General features: G+C 35.6%; 1 protein-coding gene across 1 annotated transcript in view; it reads left to right on the top strand.

Moving 5' to 3' along the window:
* CCDC178 (coiled-coil domain containing 178) overlaps positions 1-21548 on the top strand; it is a 285980-nt gene that overhangs the window by 78517 nt on the left and 185915 nt on the right. The window contains exon 16 of the mRNA XM_072949050.1: positions 12387-12570. Coding sequence (XP_072805151.1) covers positions 12387-12570 — 184 coding nt within the window. The remainder of the gene's footprint in view (positions 1-12386; positions 12571-21548) is intronic.

A 21548-nucleotide genomic window follows, 5' to 3' on the forward strand; every position in this document is an offset into this window, starting at 1 on the left:
TGTGTTACATGTAGGTCTGTTCATTTTGAGTTAATTTTTGTGAAAGTTGTAAGGCCTGTGTCTAGCTTCGTTTTTTTTGTTTGTTTGTTTTGCTTGTAGATGTCCAATTGTTCTAGCACCATTTGTTGAAAAGATGATCTTTGCTCCACTGCATTGTCTTTGCCTCTGTCATCTATCAGTTGATTGTATTTCTGTAGGTCTATTTCTGGGCACTCTATTCTGTTGCAGTGATCTGTTTGTTCTTTTGCTGATACCCCACTATCTTGACTACTGTAGCTTTATAGTAAGTCTTGAACAAATATATTTTTTAAATTAGTAGATAGATGTATCAAAGTTTTGAATATGACCCAATAATGAGAAAAAGTCAAATTCTAACCAAATAAATTTTTATTGTGATTTTAACTGGACTCCTAATGTACTATTATTTTATAATTTAATAAAATGATTATCACTTGAAACTCACCAAAATAATTTTAAGATGATGATTCATGGTGCTAAACAGCTCCATGGTATATTTAAATATGAAAAATAATATAATTATTAAACTTGTAGTACTGAGTACTCCTCTGCCTAAGAAGGTAGCATTTATTTGAGTCAAGACCTGAATGAAGACATGTCAGCCTTGAGCTAGTCTGGGGAAGAACGTGCCCGAGCCCTGTGATGGATAAAACGTCTGTGTGTTCTGGAAACAGAATAGGGACCTGTGTTTCTGAAAAGTCGTGTGTGAGTAGGATAATTCAGGGAGACAAACGTGGGCAAGGCAGTCAGGGCTCAAGAGACTGCAAGCCCATTAGGTGGGCTGTGATAAAGGCATGTGGATTAAAACATTTAAACCGTTTAAAGCACCTGATGTTGTAGAAAGATTTGTTGGGTAGCTTAGTGAAGGATAGACCTTGGTGTATATAAGGAAAGCTTTTCTGGTGATTTAGAAAACTTATAATTATATTGACATAAATAAAGGGTTTTTGCAGTACAGATGGTAATAAATAGCTGATTTTCAGATATATTTTGAAAGGATTGCCAGCAGGATCTTTTGATAGGTGGTATATAAGATGTGAGGAAAAGAAAAATGATCACGCTGCTTGCTGAGATAACAAGGGCTAGAAGGTATGAGAGATTTTGCAGAAAATATAAGTATGTGTCTTTGGGCCATAGTAAATTTCAGATTCATGTTAGCTCTTCAAATAGAAATGAGAAGTGGAAATTAGATACATATGTCTGCAGCACGGAGGCGAGGCGGATGCTGGACACACATTTTGAGTCATAAAATTCAATAACAATGGGTCAGGGTGAGATGTCTAAAGAGAGAATGTAGACAGAAAAGTAATATTAGAGAACTTACATTTCCTGCAATGTTGATAATAGAGAAAATGAAAGGTCTTTTGCTACAGAACACATATAAATGGAACAGAAATAGGACATACATCCTTTAAATGCTGTGTTATTCTCATGGGAAAGAAAAGGAAGTCTCCAGGGGCCAATGCAAAGAAAGTAAGTGAACAACTCAACTGCAAGCTAAATCTCTAGCTCTGAAAAGCTGGATGGAGGAGTGGCCTGCTGAACTCGGTAAACAGGGAAATTAGGTTTTAGTCTTTCCAAACGTGGAAAGGGGCTATGGATGTTTGCAAGTGAGGGAGCTGGATAAAGTAAAGGAATTTAAATGGATGAGCAGAAAAAAATGTACCTACAGGTAAAGGCAGAGACAGAAAACTTGTTTGTTTAAGCCTGGAACCTGGGTAAAGGAACAACACGTGAGAACATGCCCAGTCTGTATCCTTTTCACGCTGGTTTGGTATTTTCATTTACACTGTCTGTGTTGTCTCTGAAGATCTTCGCCAAGAACTATCATTTTTAAAAAAGTGGTCCTACTTTGATAAATATTCTCTAGAAGAATAAATAGACTAGTATAGTGGTGGCTACATGTCATGATACATTTGTTAAAGCCCATAGAATGTACAACATCAAGAGTGAACCCCAATGTAAACTATGGAATTTGGTTGATAATATTGTGTCCGTGTTGGTTCATCGATTGTACCACATATGCCACATTGATGAGGGATGTTGAGGGTAGTGGAGTATATATGTGTGGGTGGGGAGGGCTATGTGCAAACTCTCTGAATTTTGTGCTCCATTCTGCTGTAAACCTGAAATTGCTCTAAAAAATTGGTCTTAAAAAATAATAAATAAACTGAGGACATACGAGATACTCTCAAAGTCAGGCTTTTAAAAAGGAGCTCACAAAATTATAAAACAATAGGGAAAAAAATCCAACATAAATGAGAGTTACCAGAAATAACCAGTAGTATATTTAAAACCCCACTAATTTCAAATAATAGAATTATTAGAATAAATCTACCTAAGTAAGTTTAAAATGGCTAAAGGGGACAAAAAAACTAATAGAACACTCAAAACAGTTCAGACAGGTTGGAAAAAGAACTGCCCAACGCTTGTCAAAACTGAGTTCATTCTGATTAAAGATTTTATTAATTTAATAGAAAATACATCTGGAAAAAAGTCAGTGCATTTAAAGACATAGCAAGGAACCAAAATGCAGCACAGAGATAAAGATTAAAATATTCAATCAATATTAAAAATTATGGAGAGTAGATTGAGAAATAAAGGAGGGCATTGGGAAAGCAATATTCAGAAAGATAATGGCAGCTAACACTCCAAAATTCTTCAAAATATGAATCTTTAGATTCAGTCATCACAGTAAATCTCAAACAAAATAAATTCAGAAAGAAAACTTTAATTTTACTTATACCAAAACTTAGTCTTATTGGAAGGAAAAATTGAAAACATGACATGTTTTTGTCAAACAAACATATTCTACAGTGACAGTATCTGCAAACAGCTTTCCTGGCTCTTCAAATTCAAGGGGTAAATGATTCTTCCTGTTCAATGCCAACGCCTCTGTTTGTGCCCTTGGTTTTAACCCCTGTTGCCATGTTCAGGACATAGTTTTATTCTTACCACTTCTACTTTTGACATTTTCATTCATTGCTTTTTTTCCTGCAGCCAGCATCCATCATTAACCATCTTTCAAGCCTAAAATGAAAGTGTTGCCTTTACTCTGTTTGTATCTCTGTCTATCACACAGTATTTCCCTTCCATTTTTCATTAAGATTTTCATGTACTTAGCAATGTTTGCTAGATTATTGGCAATATTTGCTTGACTATTAGTCATGTTTTGGCACACAGCCATGTGACTTCAGAAACTCCCATGCTACCAAAATTTATCTTACTGAAGTTTAAAAAAAGAACCTCCCTTCCTAAATCCACTGAATAAGTTTTAGTCTATCACATGACTTTTTTTTCTTTATGTGACCCAAGCCTTTGTGTCTGTGCGTTCTCTGATGCTATTTCTTATTGAGGTTCAAAATTCCAGTCTCTTGGTTCTTCCTTTAACTTTCTGAAGCTATTCTTGAATCCTAGAGTGGCTCATTTATCTCTGTCTTGCATCCTTGATCTACTCCCTAACCCAGGAATTTTACCTACTCTCATTATTTGAACATGTATCATATTTTTACTTTTTGATCTCTAGCCGCATCCTTTATTTCTCCTGATAGTATCATTTTGAATATGTGCCCTCTCCCCCAGCATCACATCTTGACGCTATTATCCATCAAGTAGCCTGTTTCAGGCGTTATCCTATATTCCTCTCTACCCTCTTACAGCCAACATCTTACCAACTTCTATTAAATCTTTTAGATGTTTCTCTAATAGGTGCTTTTCTTTCTGTCTGTTTCAGTTTTCGGTGAAATGAACCAGTTCCCAATTGTCTCTCCTTTTTTTCCACTTTTTAAATTAAAAAAGTATAGACAATTTACAGTGTTGTGTCGATTTCTGGTATACAGCATAAAGTTTCAGTCATACAGATACATATATATTCCTTTTCATATTCTTTTTCATTATGTGTTACTACAAGATTCTGAATATAGTTCCCTGTGCTCTACAGTATAAACGTGGTCTATCTATTTTATATATAGTAGTTAGTATCTGCAAATCTCGAACTCCCAATTTATTCCTTCTCACCGCCTTCCTCTCAGCTTATCTCCTTACTTGCAGGCATTATATTTGCCTGTCTGTTGTGTGTCTTGTGTTTTTTCCAATAGATGCTAAGTAAGTATCATAATGAGCAAATGAGAACTGAATGTAAACATTTGTTGTCCTTTTTTTTTTTGCTTCAGTGTCTTTGTGCTCCTATTCTCTCTGCCGTATGTTCTGGTATCACATCTCTCTTTGGTATGTCTTTCTGCTCCAAAGCTATATTAATGGTTATTTATCTTTTTATATTTATATTTTTTTCTCTCATTGTCTTTCATCTCATTAAATCACCTAGCACTGTTAAGAAGTTCCATGCTGTTATATACTTTTTAAAAAAACTGTTACATCATTTGTATGAGCTATTTAATGTGTGCAAGTAAAGTGTATGTATTATTCTCAATTTATTTAAATTTAATCTTTATAACACCTTGATGGTAGGTATTAGTAAGCAAATTTTAGATGAGGAAATTGTGTGTGAAACCAAACCTCCAATTACATAGGAGTAATCAGGATTTGAGTGTAAGTCTGTCTGACTCCAAACTTTATGTTCTGCTTCATAACATTGCCTTCCCTCCTCCACAGGCAAGTCTTGCTTCCTATTTCTGACATGTTACAGTGGACTGTGGACACACTTACTAACTACTTCAAAAACTGTCAAAAACTCACTGCGTTATTCAATTCTCCATCTCTGTACTTAGCTGTAGCCATTGCTTTTCTCAAAAGAGCTCTGTTATTCTTAGAGTCTCCTTTATTTTTTTCTTTTTTATTTGACCATTTACCGGAATCACCTTCCCTTTAGTCCCAGCTTCTTTTTATTTCCTTAAGTCCAAAAATAATAGTAAAATAATTCTTAAATCACTGACACTGATAATATCTAGTGAATACCTGTATGAAATTTCCCCCAGTTTGGACTGTTATATCCACTGGAATACCATCTCACCATCTGATGCCATTCCCAAATGTTATACTATTTGAATAAATTACATAGTTAATTCAGTATATGATCTATTGTGCATATATAGTTTATTTTTTAAATGGCAACGTTAGATTAAACATTAGATGCCGTATTTAGTAGACTTTGTTCAGTACTCTGTGCATACAAATATTTGCAAGACCTTTTGGTGATGATAATGATATATGATTGCTTACCTTGTAGTAGCAGTGTATAATTTAGTAATTTCAAATAAGCCAGTATTCATTTGCAATGGACCCTTTACATACATTTGGGACATTTGACTTGAGCAAATAATTTCACTCGATTGCTTATTCACATGATAGGCAGGCTTCAGCAATCTAAGTCAAGGAAAATGAACTTGCTTAAGATGATTTGAAGTTGATTAATTTGGATTTAGTTTGCTGAAGTTAACTGTGTGGTATGAATTTCTATATAGCCATTTTCTTACATTCAAGCTCTGTAAAATATTCTGAATACCTACTTCTAATGCTCTACTGTACCTCAAGCAAGACAATGCCATTGTAACTGCAGTGATCCAAAGATATGGGGTTGGTAATCAAGGGAAATGAGCAAAAAAGCTATTGAATACCATAAAGACAGTGGTATATTCTATGAAATGTGTTTATCAAGAGTTAACAGGATGGTGATTTATTTGTAGAGATAGCAATTAGAATATTATTGAAGTTGTTAAATAGCTTAGAATACTTAGAATGAATCCACAGGGTACTGTGTTTTTCATACTCATTTAACTATATCTTACCAGCCTATTAATTTGAGTTACTTCACAGGAATATAGATATAGAATATGTTTTTTTCAGCATTTAACAGCAGACTTTTGAATGGAAAATTTCTTAAACTATTTTGCTTTTACTTTATTTTTAAAATTTTTCAGATATTCAAAGAGAAAATGGAATATGCACCATTCAAAATTAACTTCTTAGCAATGTGTCAGCCTACTTTAGATTTTTTTAAAAGAATTAAAATACTACAAATAAATCACCCTTCCTGTTTCTGTTCTCTCCCTGTTCAGAAGAGACCAAAACCTAAATTTGTTCTGTATTCAATACATGCAAGAATTTGTATTCTTAGTTCTTAGACCTCCGCGTTCCTGACAATCTTGTCTTCCACCTCACACCAACCACCCTCTCTTAGAGTTTTATCTTACAGCTTGTCATTTCCAATAACAGAGTCATCTGCTGATCTCAGATTTAAGAATCCACTCCCTGACAACTAGCACCTCTGTTTCCAGCTTATTTACTCTCCTAGGACTGTCACTCCAACAATTATTTGACCCTTTAAGATGACCTGTCTGTCTTCCTAACTGCATTTGTGTATCCCACCTTCTTGTCCTTCTTTCCTTTCTTACTGAATCTACTTATATTTGATCAAAATAAGTATTCATTTAAATAACTTTCAAAACCTTGTTTTATGACTTGAAAAACTCTGTCATTGAACTAAACCAGGATCCAAACAACTGATTGTGGCTTAAGTACAACACAGTGTGCTGGTTAATCTCATCGCGGGTGGATCTTGGTTTGATGGGCCCTATGGGTTACCGGATGTGAGGTTTCTATGAAAAAAAGAACGTAAGATTACGCATACAGAATTCCCATAGCCATTCTAATGTCACTTGGCAGAAGACACATTACATTAGAAAAAGAAAATAGTCTTAATAAATTGTGGTTAAAATATCTCATTTTTGTAACCTTTATAAAAACAGATGACCATGTGAAAACACTGTCATGGACATTCAAAGGACCTTATAAGGGCTTGGAAGTCAGTTAGAAGCCCTCATATTTAAGCCTCACTAGCATTGGAATACATTTGCTGCTGAATAGAACCTAAATTCTGTGGCTGTATGTCTCAGGTGACATTCAGCACTGCCAAGAAATTTCTAGACAATTCAGTTTTCTGACCATTGTTTCATAGCTTCTCACTCTCTTCAATCCTAATGCCCACATATCCTCGTTTTAAGTTAATATTCTCATATAATTCATAGAGAACACAGATGCAATCAAATGAGAATGACGTCTTTCTCTCACCAGCCGGTTTGCAGCTGTCTTCACGTGTTGTCTTCTTTGTGTTGCTGTATAATAGTGACAGGTACTTCTGTGTAGGAGTTCTCAGTACCCACGCACTTGCCAAGTAGATGTTGTTCTCTTATACACCCAGGGGCTTTGCACCTACAGTGATCTCCTCTTTCCCGTGAATCATTGCTATTTATCTCTATTTTAATAACATATGACATTGCATAATATTGCTCATCTTGGAAAAGAAGCAAACACAAGATAAAACAGAGCCCTGCATCCCAGCTCTGCCCTTCTGTTTTTTATAGCAAATCCTATTCAAATAAACACTCCTGTTTGCATGGACTCTTCCTTCATTTTCTATTCAACCTAGTCAAGTAGGATTTTCTCAAAGTATCATATTCTAGGTCCAAAGTCATTTTTTGTCATCAATTTATTGGTTTCTTTCATTTAGTTTTTAAAATATTATGCATACTTAAGGTGTACACCATGATGACTTGATATACATAGTGAAATGATTTCCTCAATCAGGCTAATTAACATCATTCACACAGTTACCTTTTAAGTGTGATGAGACCACCTGAAATAAACTGTCTTAACAAATTTCTAGTATTTAATACAATATTATTTATTATAAATTACAGTAGTTGTGTTGTACATTTGATCTCTAAACTTACTCAACTTTCGTTTAGTTTTGCTTGATAAGACGTCTTTGTAGGTAATCTGTTTTTTCTCCCTGGGAATCTTAGAATTCTCTCTTCCTATTTCAGAGTTCTGAAATTTCACATTTCCATATCTAAGGGTGTGTGTGTGTTTCTGTGTATGTAATAAATCTAGTTTAACACTAAGTGAGACTTCTCAATTTAATGACCCATGTTGGTTTTCAGTACTGGAAATTTTTCAGGTATAATTTTGTTATATACCTCTTATCTACTATTTAAAATAATTTCAGCTTTACTGAGTTATGATTGACAAAATTGTAATATATTAAAAGTGTGAAATATGATGATTTGACATATGTATAGTTTGTGAAATAATTACCACACGTCAGTAACCTCACATAGTTACTTTTTTTTTCTTTTGTGGTGACTGTGCTTAAGGTCTACACTCTTGGCACATTTCAACTAAGCAAAACAGTATGACTAACTATAATCATCATGCTGTACATTAGATCCTCAGAGCTTATTCTTCTTATAACTCAAGGATTGTACCTTTGACCACTGTCTCCCCCATTTCCACCACGTCTCAGCCCTTGGTAAGCACCATTCTACTCTACACCATTCTGTTTCTATAAATTCTTTCTTTCTTTTTTTTTTAGAAATCATGCAGCATTTGTCTTTCTTTGTCTGGCTTATTTCACTTGGCACAATGCCCTCTAGATTCATCCATCTTGTTGCAAATAGCAGTATTTCCTTCTTTCTCATGCTTGAATATTTCACTATATATATCTATATATGTAGATACATATATATCTCTCACAACTTGTTTATCTGTTCATCCATTGACCAGACACTTAAGTGGTTTCTGTAATTTGCTATTGTGAATAATGCTGCAGTGCACATGGGAGCGCAGACATCTTTTCAAGAAACTAATTTTTTTTTCAGATATATACCCAGAAGTGGGATTGCTGATTTATATGGTAGTTCTGTTTTTTTGAGGAACTTCTAAGCTGTGTTTCATAATGGCTGTACCAGTTTACATTCCCACGAACAATATACAAGTGTTCCCTTTTCTCCACATCCTGTGAGCATTTGCTATCTCTTCTTGATAAAAGCCATCCTCACTGATGAGAAGTGATACCTCATTGTATTTTTGATGTGCATTTCCTTGGTGATTACTAACGTTGAACACCTTTTCGTGTACTTGTTAACCATTTTAATGTCTTTTTTTGGAAAAAAAAAAGTCTATTCAGGCCCTTTCCCCATTTTTAATTGGGTTATTTGTCTTTACCTATTGAGTTACACATGTTGGATTTTAACCCCTTATCACATAAATGGTTTGCCGATATTTTTTTTCCATCCTGTAGGTTGCCTTTTCAATTTGTTAATTAATTCTTTTGCTATGCAGAAACTTGTTATTTTGATATAGCTCTGCTTGTTGATTTTTGCATTTGTTTCCTGTGCTGTTAGTGTCATATGAAAAAAATAATAGCCAACACCAGTGTTGAGGAGATTTTCCTCTACGTTTGCTTCTAGGAGTTACGCAACTTCAGTTTTTCATTTAAATATTCAATCCATTTCAAGGTAATTTTTGTGAGTGGTGCAAAATATAAATACAGTTTTATTCTTTTGCATGTAACTCTTCAGTTTTCTCTGGATATGCATTTATTGAAGAGATGATCCTTTTGCCATTGTGTATTGTTGGCATCCTTGTCAAAGATTAATTGACCATATAATACTTAGATGTACTTCTGGGTTCTAGATTCTGTACCATTGAGCTGTGTTTCTGTTTTTATTCCAGTACCATACTGTTTTGATTACTAATCTTTGTAATATAGTTTGAAATATGAAATATTATACCTCGAATTGTATCCTTATTTGTCAATATTACTTTGGCTATATGAGACCTTTTGTGGTTCCATACCAATTAGGATATTTCTTCCTATACTTGTGAAAAATGTGATTGGAATTTTGACAGAGACTGCATTAAGTCTCTCAATTACTTTGTGTAGTATGGACATTTTAACCTTATTAATTATTCTAATCTGTGAACACAGGATATCTTTACATTTATTTGTCTCCCTAATTTCTTTCATCAGTGTATATTCTGTATATACAGAATTTTCACCTCCTTGGTTAAATTTATTCCCGAGTACTTTAGTATTTTTGTTGCTGTTGTAAATTAGATTGTCTTCTTTATTTCTTTTTTCAGGTAGTTCATTGTTAGTTTATAGACATGCAACAGATTTTTATATATTGATTTTGTACCCTGAAAGTTTACTGATTTCATTTAATTATAAGGTTTTGGTGGAGTTTTTTTAAGATTTTCTGTATAAGACCATGTCATCTGCCAACAGAAAATTTTAATTATTCCTTTTTGAATTGCATGCTCTTCACTTCTTTTTCTTCTCTAATTGTTCTGGCTAAAGTTTCCAGTACTATGTTGAATAAAAGTGGTAAGAATGGGCACTCTTGTCTTCTTGCTGATCTTAGAAGAAAAAGCCTGCAGCTTCTCACCATTGAGTATGATGTTAGCTGTGGGATCATCATATATGGCCCTTATTATGTTGAGGTACATTCCATCTATACCCACCTCATGGAGAGTTTTTATCATAAACGGATGTGGAATTTTGAAAATGCTTTTTCTCCATCTGTTGAGATGATCATATGATTTTTATCCTTAATTCTATTAAAATATTACATTTATTGATTTACATATTTGAACCATCATAACATCTTAGGGGTAAATCCCACTTGATCATGGTGTATGATTCTTTTAATGTGCTATTGAATTCTGATTGCTAGGATTTTTTTTTTGAAGATTTTTGCATCTATATTCATCAGAGATACTGGCCTATAATTTTCTTGTGATGTCTTTGGATTCAGGGTCAAGGTAATGCTGTCCTCATAAAATGAGTTTGGAAACGTTCCCTCCTCTTCAATTTTTTGGATGAGTTTGAGAAAGATTGGTGTTAATTCTTTAAATGTTTGGTAGAATTCGCTAGTAAAACCATCAGGTCACGAGCTTTTTTTCACTGGGAGTTTTTGATTACAGATACAATTTTCTTATTATTGTTCTGTTCAGATTTTCTGTTTCTTCATGATTCAGTAGATTATGTGTGTCTAGGAATGTATTCATTCTTAGGTTACCCAATTTTTGGCATATAATTTTTCATAATCTTTTTGATCCTGTCTCTGTGGTATCAGTTGCAATATGATCCCTTTCATTTCTGATTTTATTTATTTGAGACTTCATTCTTTTTTTCTTAGCTAGTGTAGCTAAAGGTTTATCAAGTTTATATATTTTAAAGAAAAACACCTCTTTCTTTCGGTGATCTTTTTTGTTGTTTTTGGTTTATTTCACTTGGTTCTGCTCTGATTAATGTTATTTCTTTCCTTCTCCTAACTTCGGGCCTAGTTTGTTCTTACTTTTCTAGCTCTTGAGGTTTAAAGTTAGGTGGCTTATTTGAGATCTCTCTTTTCTATTAATGTAGGAATTTATCAGTATAAACTTCCCTCTTAAAGCTGTTTTTCCTATATCCCATAAATGTTGGTACGTTTTGTTTTCATTTTCATTTGTTTCAAAGTATTTTTTGATTTTCCTTCTGATTTCTTCTTTATCCATTGGTTGAGTTCTTGGTCTTGGGTCTTTTCTTCCCAGTGCCCTAACTTTCCATAAACTTATAAGCCCCGTCAGTGAGTTTGCTCTTCCACCAACAAGTACAGCTCACACAAACCCCTGCTATCATGCATTGAACCTTGCCCTCGTAACCTATCTGGTGGAATACCTGAATCCAACTTCTTGCTTCTTATGAACTCCTGCTTTGCTTCCCAATTCCGTTTCTATTCTACAGATATGATTACATCATTTGTGAGTGTAGTTGTATCTTTTCTGTATTTTCTTTTTAGATTGTATGTGTCAATGATACGTACTTGGAACAAAGGTGGTACCTAGTCTGTCCAGGAAATGAATGATTTGCCATGGAGCCTAGTTATTTCTCTTGAGAATCTTACAGTGATATTAATGTCTCACTTTTCTCCTCTATTAACTCTTTCCCCTTAGCTATTGGTTTTCTTTTTGAAAGTTTTGTTTTATTTATTTTTAAAAATTATTTTAATTATTTATTTGTTATTTTAAAAAGTTGTGTTAGCAGGGAGGTATTTAGATTTATTGATTTATTTTTTTAATGGAGGCATTGGGGATTGAACCCAGGATCTCATGCATACTAGGCATGCTCTCTACCAGTGAGCTATACACTCCCCTCTGAAAGTTTTATTTAGGATATTAGTTTTCTTTTGTTGAGTTTTGTCTCTCTTTATGGACTAAATTTTTCTTGTATTTGATTATTCTTAGTAGTAATTTTATATAGGATTAGAAAGGATGGGTTGATACAGAAGGAAATGAATGGTCTGAAATCTGAGCGTTTGTGCCCCCCAGGCCTTTCTTATTAATATGCTTATTCTCTTGAGATTGAGCACAGCCTGACAATTAGAGGTGGCCATCAGGAGAAGCAGAAATATAAATAATCTTTGGGGACATATTTTCTCTGTTTAAGTTTTGATTAAGTTTCTGGTAATTTTGTATTTTTGTTAACTTAAACTATGACCTTGTTCCTTTTTACTGTTATTAAATATATTTGCCTAAATATATTCTCTTTTAGAATAATCATGTCAATCCTTTTGCTTTATTTTTTACAGTATAAGGAAAAAATCAGAATTTGAGACTGAAATCCAATCTTTGTTGAAAATGAGGTCAAAAAATGAAGATTTTCTTAAACAACTATACAAGGACGCTTATAACATTGGTTCTATTTTCCACCTAACTAGATTTAAAACAGAAGAAGTAGAACAGAAAATAACAGAAGTGAGAAGAAAATTCAAGGTTTGTGTTCTTCTTAGATATGAAAAACAGTAATGAACCTGAATTTTATTGATTTAATATTGATAGATTTTAATTTAAGCCATATTAGTCTTTTCAAAAAAATTATTCTTTCTGATAAATCATAGGAAAGTCACTTTTCTTCAGAGGTCCACCCTGAACAGAAGAGAAATCAGGCTCAGTGTAGCTAATCAACACTTGTGTCTACTTCTTGCCATCACTAGCCTTAAACTACCTGGATCACCGGAAGTGTGATAGTTGGTTCAGTCTCATCCCACATGTCTAACGTAGGATAGTTCCTGTCTCTGATAGGAAGAAGGGATGCTGGGAAGTGCGCTTGCACCCTTACCAATATAAGATAAAGGAATATCTACATTAGACGTGCAGGTTATTAGATTCCAGGGCACCAGACAATTAATAGACCACAGTGCTGCAGAATCAGCTCCTCATAGGCCTCAAATCCATTACTAAGTGAGAGATACAATGAACAGCCACCCATTTGGCACAGAGACCAGCAAAATCAAATTCATTTTATTGCACTTGGGGGGCCACTTTAACAGGCTACCTCTCTCTAGCACACATCACATACACATTTCGTCCATCACTGGCATTTTTTTAAGCATTTTTTTTATTGAGTTATAGTCATTTTACAATGTGTCAAATTCCAGTGTAGAGCACAATTTTTCAGTTATGCATGAACATACACACATTCATTGTCACATTCTCTTTCACTGTGAGCCACCACAAGATCCTGTATATATTTCCCTGTGCTACACAGTACGATCTTGTTTATCTATTTTTTTAATCAAAGACTTATGATCATATAAGTATCTGTAAAATATAGAATCTATGTTCTGTGTTCAAGCCCTGTAATAGTACTATCTTCAGTAAAGATTTTCTCTTGTGCTGTTTAAATTTAGGACTTGTGGATTGTATGCCAGTAAATGTTTGTGTACTGAGGCAGCCCAGCTGTCCAGTCGATTTGGTGTATTATGCGGGTGTCCCCTCCCATGGGTTGTTCAATGGGATTTTCATGTCTTACATGTGCCGAAATTTGTATGATAAAAATTATGTGTAGTAAAAATTAACCTCTAAATTGTTTTAGAGATATAAGGCATGTGATTATATATATGGTTTAGCATATATAATAATACTATAGTTAAAATTTTATTTAATTTTTCATTTACTTGTGTTTCTCTGTGGCCATCATTTTGTTTTTTTCATTGAGATAACAATGAATACATCATCCACTGATTTGGCTGCTTACAATGTTTTAATTTTTTTCAGTGGACAGGAAACCCTTGGTATCATTCATATGATTTTCCCCATAAGCTGTAACAACCTGCTTTAATTTTCAGACATACTGCTTCACTAATCCGAGGCACTCACTTATTAGGAAGGATGTTGCACTGAATATTTTTTTTCAAAATTTTCCTGGTACCATAACGTGCAGTTTGTAGGTGAAGTGCAGATTTGATGTGACCCCACTGTATTTGCTTTGCCAGCTCAAAGTGAAGTGTCCCCCTGACTATATCAAGCAGAAATGAAGAAATTGTTCGTTTCGTCCTTTACCTTCTCTGTGGTAGCTGAGAGATAACTAGAAGGAAGCAACAGAAAGAAATTACTTCATTTAGGAAATACTCCCCATTGCTAAACATGTTTGTTAATCTTTGAGCTGAACATTTAGAGCATTAAATTTCTATGATGTAGAGTGGCAATGAATTAAAAATTGATTTCTACATGATCCTTAGATAATTCAGGTTTGTAGTAATTCATATTTGTAGTTTCTGCTTTTGTAATGACCCTACTGGCTTTCATTGACTAATGAAAATTTATATAATTTTCTGAGTCAAGGGCATCATGTTCTTCTTGAAGAAAATTTTGTGTGTTTGTTGATCCTGGCCCGAAATTAGTGCTTAACGTGTGTCTTCCAGAAATTAATTACAGCAATACCACCTCTGAGCTAGATCTGAAAAATGATCTTTTATGGACTTAGAATTTCTGAGTTATGTTTTTTTCCCAATCCATCTGTAAAATGCCCAGTAAGTTACAGGCAGTCTTAAACTAGAAGCAGTCCTGAACAATCAAGATATCTAGCAGTTTCTGGAATTTTGTAGCTATTACAGATGATTTATCCCAATTTTTCCATACGTTCAGTCTCAAATACTGATCTATTCAGAAAAGACACGATTAGCCAAGTCCCAGGATAAAATTAGCCAATAGTGATGGGCGATAAATCAATAAAAGGGTAGTATGTATTCAATTATGGTGTGAACAGAAACCACCCAATGTTGTATGAAGAATGTGATATTGTAACAAAAAAATCTGAAAGCTTTCATCAGATGTTAAGTATTTTCCAACACTTCAGTAGAAGGCTTCTGTACAAGCTGCAGGATTTTTTTTTGGCTTGGATATATTGGAATTTCGGTGGAAAACTAAAATACCAAGACACTCTGATTCTAGGTTAAAATAATGGTATAGAGATAAGTGGAAACAATAGAAAAGAAGCAAGGTAGTAGAAAGGAAGACAGAGTTTTCTGCAGGCCTGTTATACGCTGGACCCCTTATATACGTTAGTAATACTGTGTGGTTGTCATTAATACACTCATTCTGGGGTGAAGTGGTTTGCCCAAAGTAGCATAGCTTTTAGGTAGCTTTGGAGATAAGGTATTCTGATTCTGGACTTGGAATAAACTAGTCAGTCAGACACTCACTACACATTTACTCTGACCAAAAGATTCAGTCAGACTCAAAGATTCAAAATAACCATATTAGGGATAATTTTTAAGACTTTGTTTTTTAGGGCAGTGTTAAGGTAACAGAAAATTGAGGGGATGGACAGAGATTTCCCATATCTTCCTGCTTTCCCACATGCATAGCCTTACCCGTTACCAACATCCCCACCGGAGTGGTGCATTTGGTAAAACTGATGGACCTACATGGACACATGGTAATCACCCACCTTACGTCTTCATTTTCATTTAGTTCATAATCGTTTTAAATTTCTCTTGAGATTTATTCCTTGACCATGTATTATTTTGAGATACACTTAGTCTCTACGTATTGTAGAATCTCCCAGTTATATTTCTGTTATTGATTTCTAGTTTAATTCCATTGTGGTCTGACTGCAGACATTTTATGATTTTTTTTTTAATTTGTCTTGGTGTTTAAGGGTCATTTTTAATGCTAGAAAAAGGCAATGTTTTATGTCCTTAGAATGTTGTAGGCCACAGTAATATGGTCTATAATTTTACAGTTTAACAGTTTGTAACTTTGCTTGAGTTGTTTTTCATATAGTTTAACCAACCCCTAACTCTATTTTGGAGAAAAAATTTGGCCCTCCCTTCAACCACTATTTGCTTATCTCTGTGACAAAGTTCATACGTCTTTCATCTGAGTAAAGTAAAATTCAGAATCCTCTAAAAAGCTTTCTTGGAGGACACAGTTTCTGCCACTCCAGGCTTACTTAGAGGAAGACTGTTTCAATTAACAGAATAAAACAGCTTCAAGAAGGCAAGATTTGATTTGGGCACTGTATAGCTTCTATCACAATTCCAAGTAAGACTGATTGTATTTTTAAAATGATTATAAAAGGGGTGTTCTAGTAACTTATTCTCTTTGATTCTTGAAGATCTATGCCTACTAAGTTAAATCTAGAGGATATTACTAATAGTCTATATTCAGTTATAAGTTTTTATTCCATCCTTGGCTTTTAACAAAAGTTGGTACAAGTCGTGGCCAAAATTGATCTTTGCTGCTTGGTTGTTCATACTAAGGAGACGGTTAAGTATATAAGTGCAAGGATAAACTACAAATTCATTTAATTTTGAACTGAAAAAGTAATGGGACTTCCATTTTTTTAGTGGCTGGGAAAGATGTTACTAGACTGACTTTACCAAAGATAACTTTAATCCCTGGACCTAAAAAGAAATTCACCAAAAAGTCACAGTGTATAGCTCTGGGTTGGGGATTCAGATTATTTTAATTTTGTTTTTTTTTTGTAATTTATAAACATTTCTACCAAAACCCCCATATATACCTTCATATAAATGAAAGGTAAAATGGCACTTTTGTGTTTGTTTTTAGATAGAAACAGGTTGAGCTGCCACCTGGACTTTAATTTATTAGAGTCCTGACCACCAAAAAGTGCCTTAGCAATGCACACCCAGAGCTGCCTGCCCCATTAATTCAGTGCAGCCCACAGGTATTTGCACAAATCCTAAAATTTGCTTTATTATTTTAATTCTTAATTTTAAAGTCTGTTTCTCCCTTCCTGATGTCAGACCTTATGTAATGAGTTCTCCAACTTTTTTCTTAGTGCCCTTCTGTCACTGGAATGCAAACTGATGCTGCTTCCGTGATTCTGAGCATAGATCTATTTATATTTAGTATTCACTCCCTTTTCCTCCTTAAGCTCCAGACACATGGGATTGACTGTTGCACACTTTTTCTTCAGCAGTCCTTTGCCCTGGTAGAATAGCTGTCTGCTGCCACCTTCTGGTTTCTGGCTGCTAAAGCCAGACAGCAGGTCGAAGATGACCATGTATTAGTGTGGGTTCCTCCCAACCTCTGAGATGCTGCCACGCCTTTCCCTCAGCTTTTTTCAAGCTCTTCAAAGCGATCTTTTGATATCTTTTTATTCTTATTTTCTCCAAAACCGGAATTGAGAAGTTGTGACAGAGACCTTAAGGCCCCAAAGTCTAAATTATTTACTAACAGCCCTTTACAGAGAAAGCTTGTAGATCCCTGCTCTAAAACATGTAGGAATAGCAAATGTAGGGAGCAGCCACAGCTCTCAGGGATGAGGGAAAGTACCAAAGAAGGGACAGCCATGGGAGAAGCTGCCCTCCCACCACGCAGAGCAAGGCCTTATTGGAGAGAGTGTGGCTGAATTCAGTGGTTGGTCCATAAGCAGAGAAGCTTGATGGAGGTTAAATGGAGGTTGAATGGAGTTTCTGGGTAGAGAAACTTGCTGGAGGGTGAACACTCTTGGTTCCTCACAGACCAGCTGACAGCAGTTCTGCAGGAGGAAAGAGAAAACGATTGGAACGGAAACAAGGATGTGAAGCCCCTGCTGCTGCCTTGCAAGCCCCTCCATGCCCTCTCCTGATAAGTCTCACTTTACTGCAGCTGGCCGAAGAATGCCTTTTACGTCCAAGATCCAGCTCCAGTACCTCAAATTAGAGTTAAAAGAGTGGATTTAGAGCTAAGAGGCAATAATTCGGTAACTGGCACAAATATACAGTCCACATGCAGGTTTCTCTACTTCAGTCTGTTACTGTATGTAGTCAAGCCCCATGCATTGCACGTATCTGTTCTAACTTTGGTGCCTCCTTCAATGTTACAGTGTCCCCTACATTTTCTGTTAAATTTGTCTTTCATGACATCAACATTTTAAAAAGAGTCTGAACCAGTTTGCAGAATTTCTCTCAGTAAGAATTTATCTTTTTGTTTACCCATGATTAGGTTCAGGTTTAATGCTTCTGACAAGAGTATTGCATAAGTTACAGTATTGTGTCCATGAAACATATTATTAAACACATGGTGAAAGTTTGTCTGGTTTCTATTCATAGCAAGTTTAATCATTTGGGTAAAGTTACAGCCGAAATTTATCCATCTTCCTACTGTAATTAATAAGTGCTCAACTGAGGGATTGTGTAAAAATATGCAACTGTGTTTGTTTCCAAAATCTTTCACCCAACGGAACTTATAAATTATGGTGATTCTTGGTTGAATCCATTATTATAACAGTTGCGAAATGGTGATGTTTCTGGATTTCATTTCCTTTAAAATGAATGGGCAATTTCAAAAACTGAAAAGTCTGGGCCAGGTTGGGCTGCAGGCCGTGCTCCTGAAAAAGGCCATCTTCTTTGCATTCTTATTGTCACTTACCTCCCCGCCTTTCCTGTCTCCTTACCAGTTTCCCCACATCTTGGGGAAAACATCTTGTAGGCCTTGTTTTACTGTCCATCCTCAGGAAGCTGTTTTGAATGAGAATCTGTGTGATTATGATATTTTAATGGATCTCAATTTTCTCATTATATAAAAAGATTCTTTAAGACTTATTTTTGAATTTGAAAAAACCGGAAATTTTATGGTTTAATTCCCCAACCTAGGGACTAAAAGCAATGTGTTTGTTATTTGTTAATGCATTCGTTCAACAAATTGTTCATTCAATGGATATTAAGTGCCAGGCAAAATAATGGAAGCTGACAGTAGAGAAGGGAGCTAGCTTCAAAGTGCTGTAGAGTGTGCCCAAGCTGTACTGTCAGACGGCCCTAAGTATTGATACTTGTTGAATGTTAGTCATGTGGCAAATTCCATGACCTTGGTTTTCTCATCTTTGAATGCGGATCACTATACCTGTGTCACTAAATGGATATGGTGATTAACTTTAATGTGTGTGCATGTACACACACATTCAGGCAGCCATTTCTTTGCACGGCATCAAGTTTGCTGAAACTTGTGCATATCTGAGTCATGTTCCCATTTAGCATGGTTGCGATATGCATGTTTCAGTAAGCATGGCGTCCTGTAAGATGAGGGCTACCTGTAAATATACAACACTAGAAAACTGCCTGGGATACTGCAGTTTCTTATAAGTGGTACCTATATGATTAAGTCAGGAAATCCTTTACAACTACTGGGGCTCTTTGTCATTCTCCAGCCTCTCTCGTTGAACATTTTCAGTGATGGTGCGATCAGTGTTTTAATAAGAAGACTGCACTCTAGTTCTTGTGTTAAGTCTACAGTAATTTGTACCTATTTAATCCTGGTGCTGTGCTCAGCAGCTACATAATTCATGTTGCATAATTAAAATCTTCCTTTCCTGGCAGATTCCATTTCAGAACCAACTCTGGCTTCACTAGTAGATTGGCACCTCTTTAACACACAGTCCCTGTTCCATTCCTCCACCTGTGGTATAGAAGTGGAGTTGAGGAATTCAACAATCTGATTGCCTGGAAAGCCTCATAGAAAGGGAGGCTTTGCAAGGACAGAGACATATGAGCATCAAAAGGCTCTACCCTAAATATTTCACTCACATTGAAGGGTCCTGTGTATCAAGGTGTCACTGAGACGCTAAATCAATAAGATAAAGTCCCTGGGCTCTCTGATTTTATGGGTTAGCATCCTGGTCCCAACACGTGCTGGCTTTTTGTGTTTTGGCAATTCATATGATCTGTCTCAATTTTCCCACTTTCAAAAGGGGACAGTAATACCTATTTCACTGTAAAGTTACAACAAGATTGATCTACCTAGTAGACAGGTCATACTCCTCAGCCACAAGTCTTACTGGCACCAATGGCAGTTTTATTATTGAGGAGACCCGTGACGTTTAGTAGACGTAAATGCCCAGATTCCACGTCACGAATCAGTTAACTTACTTTGCTTCAGGTTATTCCCCTTCCTAGGGCAGCTCACATCCAGCGGCTGACAAGTACAGGGGTAGCCTTGCCACCTTGGCCTGGCTTGGAGCAAAGCGGAAGGTCCATTCTTGCTCTGGGACTCCGCACGGAACTGACTGAGGTTGTTGTTGGAGTTACTTTGCAGCTCAGCCTGGGTTTCTGCCCGATTCTGCTTCCTTCCTCTGCCATCCTTTTCCTTTCTTCCCTTCCTGTCCCCTCTCCAGTCCAACAGGAGTGGATTCCAAGCACACCCCTCAACAATCCTGCACACCAGACACCACCTTGGAGTCAACTTTACAGGGAATGCTGCCTGGGACAACAGGATGTTGCATGGCCTGGCCTAAGACCTGTGGCCATCAGAGCTCACCTTATATCAGTCTTCAGCATGTTCTAGGGTGTTTTGAAGGTCATAAAAGGACTCAGTAGTTCTCCTAGGATAGGTCAGCCTCCCAGCATTCTGCTAGTGCCCTGGTGCACCGATCATATTTCAGGAAGGAGATATTGCCTAGGGAAGGCCTTGAGCATCTGGCTGGAAACACTCCCTGTGGCTTTGTGTCCAGTGGAATTTGAAATTGGCAGCCCAGCCAGTAAGTACTAGGTACTTTCCCTTCTGGTGACCAGTCATTTGACCTTGCTCTCTGAGTCGCAGAGATTTGGGGCCATGGTGGAAAACAGAGTTTGGAAAAGTTTCCTGATGGGCAAGAGTGAAGGTCCAGATGTTTTCTTCATAGAGAGTGCAGATTTGTCCAACAGTAGTAAGTTGAGTTGGTTTTGTGTAGAAATACAGGTTTCAGAATTTCAAGGGACTCTCCTCCTTCTTTTCAAAGAAATGTAATTGTTTTACTCTTCAAACTCCTAGTCTACTTTATTATAATGTCTCATTTACTGCCTACAGTTTTATTGGCCTTACATCCTCAAGTTCTGTTTATGCAGTGTTAATTTATCTAAGTTCAGGGCTTTAATTCACTTAAACAATAGACTTATCTCTTACAATAATATTCATAATGAAAAAACTTCAAGGGATGAATAAATGAATTTTAAAGAAATGCAAACTAATCAATCCCCATTACAGCCAGAGTGACCCTCTGAAGTAAGCACCTTGCTTAACATCTTTCACTAATTTTCTTACAACGCCTCGAAGATTCGACATAATCTGATAGTTTATCCCTTTAGCTTCATGCCTTACTATTTTCCCAACTCACATCCTCCTACACACACACACACACACACACACATTATTTTCAGTTAGTTTCAGAAAAAGGTGAAATGTAGAACTCTTTTCTGGAATATATTCTTTCTCCAATCTATAGAGGTGTTTTTAATTTGGTTCATTTATAATTAAATATTTAACAAATTGATAAAATTGCTGTATCTCTTAACATGTTAGAAGAGAGAACTAATCTATTTTAAATTATAAAAATATATTATTGTATAAATTGATTTTAGATGTAGGTATATCCTTAGGTGAAGTGATATATTAAAGTTATTGTTTTCTTTATCACCTATTTCCTCCTTTGGAGTTACTTTTTTACTTTAGGAGAGAATAATTTTGGTGGGTTTCTGTACCAAGAAAAG

The sequence above is a fragment of the Vicugna pacos genome, chromosome 24, assembly GCF_048564905.1.
Source record: "Vicugna pacos chromosome 24, VicPac4, whole genome shotgun sequence".
Lineage (NCBI taxonomy): Eukaryota > Metazoa > Chordata > Mammalia > Artiodactyla > Camelidae > Vicugna > Vicugna pacos.